General features: G+C 43.0%; 1 protein-coding gene across 1 annotated transcript in view; it reads right to left on the bottom strand.

The window, feature by feature from the left end:
• Positions 1-654: 654 nt before the first annotated feature.
• The window catches only part of CLVS1 (clavesin 1), an 87,615-nt gene continuing 74,684 nt past the window's right edge, over positions 655-13,585 (bottom strand). The window contains exon 5 of the mRNA XM_058815440.1: positions 655-943. Coding sequence (XP_058671423.1) covers positions 856-943 — 88 coding nt within the window. The 3' untranslated portion in view covers positions 655-855. The remainder of the gene's footprint in view (positions 944-13,585) is intronic.

The raw sequence follows: 13,585 nt of genomic DNA, 5'->3' as shown, positions 1-13,585 counted from the left end.
TGATTGAATCATTAATCACTGCTGAATTTGTCCAGTGTCCCTGGAATCACCCCCTTCACACGTGCACACACATGCACACGCACATGTCTTATAGGCTCCTAAGTTGCCTGTGGAAATTTGAATCATCATTAAAATCAAGTAATTGCATTTCAAATCGTGTGTGTCTGCTGCTCACACAGCTCATTCCACTTAGCTGGCAGTTTTAGAAGGGCTTCAAAAGTTGAGAACAATTTTTGCTAGATACTGAAATGTGACCCCATATAAGCTGCATGGATGAGGCAGTCACAACGTGTCATGTTGAATGGCTTTATGCTGGCACTGGGGTTCTTTATTAAATGCAAAATCCTTCTGTGAAACTCAGGTACTCTATAGATGCTGATGATTCTGCCCTCTAACCCAGATTACACTTGCTGATTACAGCGTAAAGTTTAAATTTGAGATGCTTTTCTTTAAAACTCTCACAACCTTCACTTCTATAAAATGAACATCCCTGATGGAGTCTTCAGAAACACTATGAACACACCCTGGTTTCTTTAAGCAGAGAATGCAGTCTCACCATTTCCAATATTTTAATGTCACAAGTCAAAGAAAAAAAAAAAAAAACAATAGAAATCCAATTCTTTGTGTATGGACAGACTGCTGTATCAGTAGAAGTTTCTCAGTTCTTGTTCAGCACCAGCCCTGGGGACAGATGGCTGGTGACAGTTGTTACTGGTCAGGAAACACGAAGGACTTGTCATCGAGCGGAACGCGTGTGTGCGTGCGTGTGTCTGAGTGTGGTGTGCTCTGTGGGGTTCTGCCATGGTGGGGTCTGCTCATGGATCTCCCTGGGGCTCCTGAGGGGCTCCTGAGGGCTCAGTCCAGAGCCAGCAGTGGCTGGGTGTTCTCACTCTCCCCCTGGTCTTCGTGTTTCAGCGTGCCGGCTTCCACCACGGACTGGGACCTGTGTGCAGAAAAACACACATGATAGGATAGCAGTGACTGCTGCAGACGCACTCACCTCCCTGGGGTCCCCGTGCTCCTTTTTATGATCTTTGCTTTAGTCCATTCTCATCTTTATGGCTTTTTGCATGAGGAATTCGGGAAACACTCCTTTAAATACAAGCAGGGAAGGGAGTCGTTGAAGATCTCAAATTCTTTCAAAATATTTAGTGCTTACCTACTATCCCTAGTGCTGAACGTGCTCAGCAGCCTTAAGAGCTTCCAGGGCAGAGCTTCCATGAGCTACCCAAGACCAATAAAGAAGACAGGGTTAATATGATGATGAGGGAGCTTCTGGTGTGCCCAGTCCTGCTGTTTATCTCCCTGCCTACACCCTTGAAGTATAACTTTCTTTAAAATTCATTTCTGTCTTCAAGATGGGAAGCATAGTTTATACTTTGTTATTAATGGATTAAAAAATTCCAACACAGGAAAAATTAGTAAGCATTAGATAAAGAGGAGCATCATGATTTCTTGCGGTAACAAAACTGAATGGGATCAAAATTGTGGGAAAATTCAAGACTATTTAATTTTCTGAGGTCTGTGTGCTGTGATGTTTGCTTGCTGAGCTATGGAAGGAGGATCTGAATAATTTATTGTTACAGAGATTTGTTATCCTCCATTTTGTCTGTTTTGGGCTAGGAGTTGCCTCCCAATTTGGAGAAGACAATGAGCTTCGGAGCAAGATCTCTGAGTGAATCTGGTACTTTTAGAAAGGGAACTTTTTCATAAGTGAGGATAGAGTCATTCAGACCAGGCATTCAAATGGTGCATAGTATTGTTATAGAAAGCCAGTTTTCTCATGGTTAGCTTTTAGAATTAGGAGTAGCTGTCATTCCATACATGATGCATTTGTAGTTCCCAATTGTTCATTTATGCTTTATCTATTTTGTGAGATTAGATGTCACCTCTCTTTTGATAAGAATCCTTAATAAATTACATCCTTTGCTACTGCAGGACTGAATATCATGACTGTGAATTACTTGTATGATAATTATTCCTATTCTTATGCCTGGAGCTTTCATTAAAGCATAATAAAAAATTTTCATTAAAAAAAAATCTCCAAAGAAAGATAACAAAAACTGGATGCTCAATGGGAAGACTTTATGCCATAATTTTCAAAGAAATTATGTTTGCCCAAATGTTTTCACTGCATATTTTTTACAGATATGTGACATGAATAGTGATTTATGGTTGCATTTTAATATAGACAAGCAACTGATTTGGGAGAGTATGCTAAATGGCAATTTACATATTTCTAGTATGAGGCAACAAAAAATAATCATGTGGCTTTCAAACTGTTATGGAATGGATTGAAGTCGCAACATCACCAGGTTTTTATTTTCTTTTTGACTACCAGATTAAATTATTATTAAATAGTACCTGATTAATACTCATCACCAGTGTATTGTTTCTGTCTGACCCACTGCCTTCAATGGATATAAAAAGTTGTGTGTCCTTTGCAGCATTTCCCAGCTGCAAGCTGAAAGTTTCTGCTCTAAGTCAACTGTGAAAAATCTGAAAATTTTTCTTTTTGTGATCACTGCTGATCATCTCCGCTTTCATCTTATTACACACAAAATTTCTTGCATTCTGTAACAGCAAGATACAGGTTTCTCCACCATAATGGTACTTGGATGCCCACCACCTTGGGAGCAACATAATCCTAAATTCTGTGTTCAGGTGCTATGCTGTTTCTTTTTACACAGAAACAAAAATCCAGAGCATTGAGTAAATGTGTTGTAACCCACCTGACCTCCAAAGCCCAAAAGCCAAATAATTCAAATGCTATGCCCAGACCTTCTGAATAATGTGGGGAGGGATCCAACTGAGATTTTTGTATCTACTAAGCTCTGCAGCAACAATTTCTTTTTTGTTTCTGCTAAAAGCTGCTTAGATTGCTATCCTAAAATTCTGATATCTATCTGTAGGGCACAGTCATGGTTTGAACAATCGCTGCTATTTTCTAAGACACAAAAAAGGATTTGTGTTTGGATTTCCATTTTCCAAATACATCAGGGGTTTCTTTGCTGAAAAGTGTTTCCAGTTTTATTTTTAACTTATTTTTTTATGTAGAAAAATAAAAACATCAGTCAATTCCAAAAAAGATTCCAAAATAATTGTGTTCACATTCTTCTTACTATGGTAAGTATTAAAAATGTAGATTGTCGGGTTTTGACGATATGAATCAATGCAACTCACAATCTAATGTAATAACTTACCATGAGATATATATTTCATTGTCCTAAAACATCCTGAATTCATTCTATAGCTTTACTTTATTTAATGATAGAGAAAAGATGATTTGCAGTGTTCTCAGCCACTGCTGCAGAAAGCATTTTCAGCTGACCAGTAAATGTAGAATCACAGTGTGCTGAGTTGGAAGGGACCCACGAGGATCATCGAATCCGACTTTTGGCCCCGGAGAGGACCATCCCCAAGAGTCACACCCTGTGCCTGAGAGCATTGTCCAAATGCCTTTTGAATCCTGTCAGGCTGGTGCTGTGACCACTTCCCTGGGGAGCCTGTTCCAGTGCCCAATCATACTCTGGGTGAAAAATCTTCTTCTGATATCCAAAATAACATGACTCAGCTTCATGCCCTTTCCTGAGGTTATGTGGCTGGTTAGGAGAATGAAGATATCACTACCTTCCCTTCCACATCCCCCCATAAGGATGCTACAGACCACAATGAGGTCTCCCCATCTCCTCCAGGCTGAAAAACCAAGTGACCTCAGCTGGTCCTCGTGTGGCTTCCTGTCCTGTCCCTTCACCATCCTCATTCCTCCTTTGAACACTCATTAATAGCTTAATAGCTTTATATTGTGGTACCCAAAACGGCCCCCAGCACTCGAGATGAGGCTGCCCCAGCTCAGAGCAGAACAGGACAATCCCCTCCCTCACCTGGCTGTGATGCTGTGCCTGATGCACCCCAGGACATACTTGACCCTCCTGGCTGCCAGGGCACTGCTGATTCATGTTCAGCTTGCCATCAACCAGGAGCCCAGGTCCCTTTCCACAGCACTTGTCTCCAAGCTCTTGTTCCCCACACTATTCACACAACCAGGGTTACCCCATCCCAGGTGCAGAATCCTTGTTAAATTCCATATGGTTGGTGATTGCCCATCTCTCTAATTTGTCAACGTCTCTCTGCAGGGCCACCTTGCCTTCAAGGCAGTCAGCAGCTCCTCCCATTGATCGTTTTAAGTATTCCTTCCAGTCCTGCATCCACCTCATTAAAGAAGCTGTTGAAGAGCACAGGGCTGAGGATGGAGCCCTGCAGAAGCCCACTAGTGACAGATTGCCAGCCTGATGTCACCCCATTCACTGTAATTCTTTGTGCCTGACCCCTGAGCCAGTTCCTCACCCATCACATGGTGTGTTTATCCACCTGAGTATTGGATATTTTGTCAAGAAGGACACTGTAATAGACAGCATCAAAAGCTTTGCTGAATTCCAAAAAGATCTCATTAACTGACTTTCCTAGATCAGCTAGGTGGGTTACTCTGTAGTAGAAGGAAATCTGGTTTGACACACAAGATTTTCTCCTTATCACCATGTTGAACGTGACCAATGATTGCATTATCCTCTGGGTAGTTTTCAGTACTGCCAGAATATTTTTTCTGTGATTCTGCTGGGCACTGAAGGGAGACTAACAGGCCTGAAATTTCCTCCTTCTTGCCCTCCTTGAAAACTGGGACATTTGCCAGCTTTTGGTCAGCTGGGACTTCTCCAGATCACCAAGACCACTCAAAAATGATCTAGAGAGTCATTGCAGTGACATCAGATAACTCTTTGAGGATTTTCAGGTGAATCCCATCAGCCCCCATGGATTAGCAGGGATCCAGCTGGAGCAGCAGATCCTGCACAAGTTCAGGGTCAGCTGGGAGTTGATCATTCTCACAGTCATGGTCCTTCAGCTCTGGGCAATGAGATTCTCTGTAATTTTTGGCTCTAGAAATTAATATAAGAAAAATACTGTTTGAAAGAAGCAACCTTTCTGTTGGTTTCATCTGGTTTTTGTGTATCTAGCACACATGTTTAGTTCAAGGAAAGCAGTCACACTCTAGGTATGTGCAAGTTTACACACTATTTAGGGGAGTAATGTATACTGGCTCTAGCACTAAGCCTAGGACTAATAGCAACCCAAGAATGTTTATTTCTCTGCCATTTATAGCACGGAGTGACATAGATGTCTGATGATGAGATGAATCAAAACACAAGTGACTTATTTTAAAAGTACTGCTCCTTGTTTTAGCTACATTAACATTTTATTCAGAGGACTTCACAACCACATTTCACATTTTTGAGACAACCTGTTCATGGTTCTTGAAAAGGTGTGTGTGTATCTAATTGCACCTTAACCTATTGAAAAATAAATTGTAGTAAGACACCAAAGTACCTTTGCCCTGACTAATCTTTGTAAATTGCAACTATCTTTGCATTCAAAGCACCCTCTTGCACAACAATTTAAGCCATTTTGATTTTAAATGGTAAATAAGCAGTACAAAACTTCCCTTGTTTGGCAAGCAGGAGTTAGGCTTTGGCCCTGCCAATGCAGTGGACACTGCTCTGGTGGTATCCCATGGCCAGCAGTAGTTGTTCATGGCACCAGACAAAAGCATTTCTGTTTTGCTGTCTTTCCATATCAATATTTGGGATGGGGTGGAATAGTAGAACACAAATGAATAATCTCAGTTATACTCAGTGACAGAAGAGGCAACAGGCATAGATAAAAATACAGGAACTTCCAATTTTTACTGGGGAATGTTTAAACACAGAAACAAATTGCTCAGAGTGGTTGTGGAATCTTCATGCTTAGAGATATTCAAAATCCAGATGGACACTATCCTGGACAACTGCTCTAGCTGACCCTGCACTTAGCAGGGGTTTGGGTAGAAGATCTCCAGAGATTTCTTCCTCAACCTTTTTGTGAATCTGTGCCCACAGAAATACCAACTTTTCTTAACCATCCCAATTCATCTTTCTCTATCCTGACAGGGCAACTATTTTCTTTACAAGTCAATTATGCCTTTGGGGTGTCAGCCTTCACAGTGTGGATGACATTCAGCTGCTAAACATAGATATCTGTGTCCATCTAAGGCACCATAGGGTATCCAAAACAACTGATTAGATAACTGAAGGTTATGGCTCTCGGTGTTATAAAAGACTTGTAGAGGATTCATGTCGTCCTGGAGTAACAGATGGAGGCCAAGAGGCCATCACAGTGCCTAAAACCATTTCATTATACTTTGCAGCATGAATGCAGCTACTTTGTCATGTTCAAGAAATGTCCAGGTCATTTTGACCTGAGCCAGATATGAACTAATCATCTAAGCAGGAAACAGAAATAGCACTGGCCTTCTCCTGTCAATACATTTTAGTCACTTGTGTTTTGATTCATCTCATTATCAGACATCTATGGTCACTCTGTGCTGTAAATGGCAGAGAAATAAACATTCTTGGGGTGCTGTTCATCTGACTTGTTCTAAACATATGGTAGAAAAATATGATTCATGGTTTACCTGCATTGGAGTCCCTGCTCTGATGCTTTCTCATCTGTTAAAACCAGGAAGAACAGATTTCATGATTTGTGAGGCAATGTTTCCTACATATCACAGCCACAACTGCCTCACACCTTCATTATTCACCTTCACTATATTACCTTCAGTACTCACCAGAAATGTGACACTTGTCCTGTGTGTTCTGCAGCTCTGGAATTATCAGTGGTTATACATGAATTCAAAACCTTCTGGTTTCCTTCCTTTCTCAGCTAAAAATTCTCAGTAACCAGTATGAAAGATCCTTGGCTGTGGAGAATCTGGTTGACTTAAATTTTAACAGAAGTAGACAATTGTTTGTATCACACAGATAGGGTCACTGCCCTCAGCTGGCAGACACTGTGCCTGTCTTTCTTTAACCTGATCCCTGTGGGAGACTTAGCTCCTGTAAGAGTACGTGATCACAGTGAGCTAAATCTGAAGTAATTAAAAGACAAGCCAATGCCCATAGACTTTACTAATCTAGATTCCAAGTCTAGGTAACCTTTCTTACGAGAACAAAATGAAAATGGAAAGAGGAATGAATTCTCAGTCTCACTTCTGAACCCTAGGTACCATTTGAGTGTGGTCCATTTAAAGCGTCAATCAAACCCCCCATGGTTGTTTTACTGCTCAGCAAGAATATTTGGAAGTCTGGAAAATCAACAATACCCAGCTGTTTCTCCAGCAGGCTGGTCATATATTTCAGATGACAGCACTGCATAGGTATGTACATCAATGTCTAAGAGAACAGATGGCTTTATGTGTGTGGCCACTTTTATGCAACTCTCTCCAATTCAGTCAAAACCATGCAAGAAGACTGGATGCAGACTCCTAGCTGTGCTGTTTTCAGAAGGCTCTTCTTAGAGTAAAGCTGCAGTCAATCAGCTCACAGGAATTGATGTTTGCTGGGTATCAGGTTTGTTTCCCATAAAAAACACAGTACAAAATCCTGGGCTGAGCCAACAGTAAGTGCCAGTGTATCACAGCATGTTTGTCTTTAGAGATATCCTCCAATTCTCTGATCCCTCATTATATGCTCTTCTTCACAGGAATGCTGATGTGCTGCAGCCCACAGGAGTGAGGATGTCTTTGTGCTGGGCTTCCTTTCAGGGGGTTTGTGAATGAAAAAGGAGGGTGGCATGTCTTCTTCCCTAAATTCTGAGGTTTCAAGCTCTCAGAATGACACACTGCAGATCACACTGAGTGACTGTTTTCTACCTCTCGCCTCCCATCTGCTCATTTCACTTACATTCCGTTCAGATTTCACCAGTACCTTAGGGCTGTTCATCTCCCAGTCATTCATTCCCTTTACAGAACATATGTTTTTAAATCACACTAGTGAACATTTATGCTGACAAGGTCTGAGGGATATTTTTCTCTCTGTCTTTCTCCCTCCATCAGACTGTAGAGGTGGGTGTAGCACCTCAGAGTGTTCTGCAACACACCTCACTCAAGTGTATGGCTTCACTGCATGGGAAAAACAAGGATTTCTCCTTGGTATCACAGAAACAGTGGAGATGTATATCTGTGAAGTGATTGTGGCCAAAGGTACCCTTCTGTTATTGAAGGTGCTTGGAAAGGAAATGCTCCCAGGTGGTGTGGGCAGATTTGGCAAGCCCTGCTCAGCAGGGCACAATCACACTGCAGCAGCCATGGCGTGGGGTTCTGTGCCCAGGCCCACAAACACTGCTCAAATCTCTTGCCAAAGCAATTTTACAGCTTCTACACTGGTGTTGGCTCACAGCTGTGCATTAAGACAGCAGAGTATTGTGTCATAGAGACCTGCCCAGAGGGGCAGCTTTGGTACACCAATCTCAGCACTGCAAAGAGATGCAGCAGTACCAATGTCTAGGGGCCCAGGGGCAAGAGCAGTGTGAAAACTCTGGCATTATCTTGCTGCCAAGGCTCTGCCCTCAGGACTGTGGTGTCAAGCTGCTGCACTTCCCTAATGGAAGCTGACTTTGTGGCCACTCTGGCAGCAGTACCCATCTTCCTCCCTGGCGGTGAGCACACCCTAGTAAGAGGTCTCACTGAAGAGGCAGCTGCTGCAGAGTGAACCCCAGCACAAAACCCCTGATCCTCCCTGCACACACCAGCTCTTGCCATGTCCCTTGGTACCTGAGAGCTGGCCACAGCTGCTTCTCTCCACACAAACCCTGAGCACAGCTCACTGCAGGGTGTGCACAAAGAGGGATAGGGATGGCACTGCACCACATTTGGCTCTAACCATGGCCTGGCTGTCCGAGCACCCAGCCCTGACCTGTCCCTTAGCCCACACTGCCCTGCAAGGATGCAGTGTGTGTCCTTTGGCACTTGCTGTAAAAACAGGTTTCTGATGGGCTAGGAGAAGTTCTCAGCTTATTGCAGACACTCTGAGTTATACAGAAATGCTTAAGTGGGTGACACAGCACATGCAGTCTCATGCCTTCAGGCCACTGAGACCCAGATGGAACAAGAGCATATGCAGGGCAAATGCAGCCAGTGTCCTCTGGGCGGGGCCTGTCCCTGAGAAATGAGGACAGGAGTTGGTCTGTGCCAGCAGCCTTGGAATTAAGGTGCATATCTCAGTCTTTTTTCATCAGAGTGGATTTGCCCAATATCTCCTTCTCCTAAGTGTTCTGAGCCTCTGTGTCAAGATCTTGCCTCAGTCCAGGGCAGGGGAAAGGCCTGTGTGAGAGCTTTTCCTGGCCATTTCCCTTCTCTGCTATAGACTGACTTTTCCACATGTTTTTTTTTTTCTCATAGAAGGAATAGCAGCATCTGCTTCAGCAAGGATTTCCTGGAATACCCTTAGTCCTCTGGAATCCAATATGTCACCTATCACAGGGTAAGCCTAGTCACAGGATCAAACAAAGACAACCCTGCAGCAGCAAACACCAATTTACATCAGATTCAACAGAGCTATTATGAAGTGTGCAGAATTTGATATCAAAAAAAAGAAATTCAGGCCAGATAATGAAAAAAATTTCTTCTCACACTTTATGAATATTCACACATGAACACACATGCACTTGTCATGAGCACTCACGCCTTTCCTGCTTATTCCCATTTCCTTGCCCACCAAGCTCTCTGTCAAGCCCAACAGCTTCCTTTTCCCAGACAATCCAGCGCTTTACTCCTGCCCCATCTTTCAGTCTGCCATTTCTAGCTCCCTTTCCAGTGACTCCAGTTCTCAGCATCTCAACCAGATCTGCCACTGAGTCATACTCTCTTCACTGCTGTGCGGCAATACCAGGGAGGACAGAGCACCAAGAGCAAAGGGGATAAGTCTTTCTACTTCCCCATCATACATCATAAGTTTCCTGTCCTTCAGAAGAACAGCACTACAGCATGAAAGCAGCCCTGCAGATGCACTATTTAGAGTGGAAAGTCAAGCACCACCACAGTATGAAAAACTAAAATGTAGATTGTGGGAGCAGCAGTCCCTTGGCCAGGTGTGTGTGGGTGTTGAGACCTGTGCCTTGCACCCTGGCCCCAGGAGCACACTCTGTTCTTTCCCAGAGGGCTCTTTCCTCCCTCAGTGCTCAGCATACACTGTGCTGTGCTAGTCAGTGCCTTTTCATGCTGCTTTCTTGTGGTGATTCAGTGTGTGGCTCTGTGACACATTTGCTGCATATTAGTCCCAAGCCTGCTCTGAAGATAGCCTTTTTTAATTCCCTCCTGAGCTTTTCTGTGGAGTTTATCAATGCAGTACTTGTGTGCCTCCTAAATGCTCATTCATTTACTGCCATAGCATGACTGTGAGAGTGGGTTTTCTTTTGATTTTCATTTTGCATGTGGAGAGCTGAAACATAGTGAGGTTAGGGTGCAAATGTTCCTCCAATGGGGTGCCCAGTGTTGAAGGTCTGGTTTTGCAGAGCCCTCAGCCTTAAGTGGCAGCTTGTGTTTTCAAAGCACATGTCTCATGGATTTCTGTTGCAGGCAAGTGCTGAGTATTTCTGGAAATTAGACCCCACAGTCTATAGCTTGGCATGTTGAAAACAAGCAATGTGCAATCTCACAGCCTGTGTGAAATTTGGCTCAAGCTACTTGCCAGGCTGACACAGGGGTCAGGGGGAGAAGGAGAGCAGGGTCTGCTCCTCAAGGGTTGTACCCAACAGACTGAACCCGGTCTCCACCAGACATTTGTTGCCCACCAAGTGTGTGTCCTAGTCCATCTGCTTCCAGTCCTTTGTGCCCCCCTCATCTTTCAGTGTCCCTTGTGGCTCCCATCCCAGTGACACAAGTCTCCAATACACAGATGGGTTCACCACTAAATCCTCTCCAATTCTCCTGCCAACAGCAGGGACGATGAAGCTCTGCAAGCAAAAGGTGTCAGTCTTCCAAATCCTGGCTCCATGCCATGGATTGGCCTAGTGCAGAGACAATTGTGATCACAAGTAAAAGTTGTAATTACAAAAGCCCTCTACACCCCACGGCCTAGGCAGGAGATGCACATTGTGGGCATTGAACCATCAACACAAGCTGAACAAGTTTATTTATGTTGGGAGGCCAAGCTAAAGCATGAGGCAATCTGCGGGGCCATTAAATGCTAAAATTAAATATGTTTCTACAGGGCATGTGTGAATTGCCCTTTCAAAGGCTTGTAACTCAGCCAGATGTAGGAGGATTTTTCACAGGACAGCAAAAGACATAAGCAGTGTAAAACCATTTGTTTTATTAAGTGTCATGTCTCTAATCTAAACTACTAAACTTTTGGCAAATTTATAGCCAGTTGAAGACATAATTTACAGCACAGTATTTTAGGCAGCCTGAACAGCACTGGTTCTGCCATTCTCACCTCTAGCCTGTGTTTGTGCACCCATGCACTGGGAATTGAGTGCTGCAAACAGATGGAATGAAGCCCACACTGCCAATGCCCCCAGAGAGCAACTGATTTCCTACCTCATCCCAGGGCATCCCCAGTACCAAGCTCCCCATCCCTCCTGCCCTTGGTTCAGCTGTGGCTGTGCAACTCACTTGGCTTCTCTCACTACAGGTTCCTGAGGATATTCTGCATCATCTCCCCTGTAGCCTCCCTAGGAGCGGCTGATGTGCCAGATCCAGTGGCTGCTTTCCACTTCTTTCTGATGTATTAACTGGATTCTGTTTAAAAGCCATAAATTTTAAAGAGAATATATAACTTTAAACTCTATATTACTAGATAATGCGTACATTACACAATATACATGTCCCTAGGACACCTTCTTTACTACCAATCCATGTCTCATTCATCATCTGTGTATGGGGGAAGCACTTCTGCAGAAGCATTCAGAAATTCTCCTTTGTTTGAAATAATTTATAATAAAATAGTGAAGTAAGCCTTATGTTATAGGTCTTGTGTATTATAGAGTTATTTTAGCACAAGTTTTTCCCTTTTGCCCCAACAGAAGTAGAAATGCACCCCAGCTACAAGAAGAGCAGCCCAGCTGCCATCCATGGGCAGTAGGAAGTGTTCACACATTTTCATACTGATTTTTATTTGCTGGTATTTTACTACTTGTGCAGTAAATTGGTGCTGACTGTGAACCGGCATAAAACATGACCCATAAAAGCAGAAACATATGGCCAAGGAACATTAAGGTCACACTAAGGATAACAACTAGAAAGGTCTGCCTTGCAGAGCCCAGCTGGGCATATGGAGAAACAAGTCTGAATAAATAAAAACCTTACATAAGTCACCCCCATGAACGGCCCCTTTTGGTTCTAAAACTGTTCCAGTCGGTATTAGTGCGGACCAGTTGTAAAATCCTTTCTGGAAGCAGGATCCCATTTCTGAGAAACAGCAATTAGTTTCAGCAGTGAGTTCATTTGAATATATCAGGGCTTTTGAAAACACACATCAGGAGGCAATAATGGCTAAACCCTCATCTGTACTTTAAAATCCTTTCACTCTAATCTGGGACATAAAAATCCACATGCTGTAACTCAGCATCATGCATTCCAACAGACTTTTCCACTGCATTTTCAAAATGCATAATATGGGGACTTTTGGTGAGCCACTAGTCAGGCCATTGAGTCTTTGATTGCTCAAGTCCTTTAGGAAACAGCCTCAAGTTCTACCAGGAGAGGTTAAATTAGATATTAGGAAAAAATTTCTTTACTGAAGGGATTGTAAACATTGGAACAGGCTTCCCAGGGAAGTGGTGGAGACACCATTCCCTGGAGTTATTTAAAAGATGTATAGATGTGGTGTTTAGGCACAAGGCTTAATGGTGGACTTGGATTAACTTGGACCTAGTGATCTTAAAGATTTTTCCCAACCTAAATTATTCTACAGTTCTATGATTCTTTAAGTTTTTATTTTACATAGAAAAACATAATGCACCAATTGTACATGTTCATAATTAGTGTACTTGGCTCTACTTTAAAAGTTTTACCCTACCTCTGAATTTACAGTCTCTGATAAGCTTGACTCTGTGCTAGTAATGCTCTTGCAACCCATGTTGTCCTAAGAATAATTTTTAACCCCAAATTTGAATAAAGTTACAATTAATTATATTTTGATTAAATAAGTTTGATTAAACAACCCAGGTTGTTTAGCCAGAATATACATGTAGTTGTTTGGTAAAATTTTCTTTCTCTGCAAGACACTTTTAAATTTTCAAACCTGTTTGCACTGGCAGCAGGTTAAAAGCTAGTGCTCTTTTGATACCTGGGAGGGCAGAGAAGGAACATTCAGCTCCCAGGCTGTGCTTGGTGCCTGTGCAGGGAACAAGCAAAGGCAGAGAACAGTCTTCACCACTTGGACTGAAGAGCAAGTTCAAAAATCAAGTGACCCAGATGCAGCTGAAGAAGGGCTGTTCTTGTAAAGAAAAGTGAGTCAAAGAGAGGGAACGTGCTGCTGCAGCTCACTTGTTGCTGCTGGACCCCAGTGTAAGAGCAAGGGTGACGCTGGAGAAAAAAGAAAGTTCCAAAGAACAGACCTCTTTCATATCTTACCCAGCCACTGAATCCATACCTTCACCTGGGGATGCTCACCCACTGCTTTTAGGTACCCAAATAGCTACAGACCTGGATCTCCTACTGTTGGGAGAATGGGGCAAAAAAATTGTGCCCTATTGGCACAGTGATATGCTGAGA

The sequence above is a fragment of the Ammospiza caudacuta genome, chromosome 1 (assembly GCF_027887145.1).
Source record: "Ammospiza caudacuta isolate bAmmCau1 chromosome 1, bAmmCau1.pri, whole genome shotgun sequence".
Taxonomy (NCBI): Eukaryota; Metazoa; Chordata; class Aves; order Passeriformes; family Passerellidae; genus Ammospiza; species Ammospiza caudacuta.
This window is presented reverse-complemented; position numbering and strand designations above follow the sequence as displayed.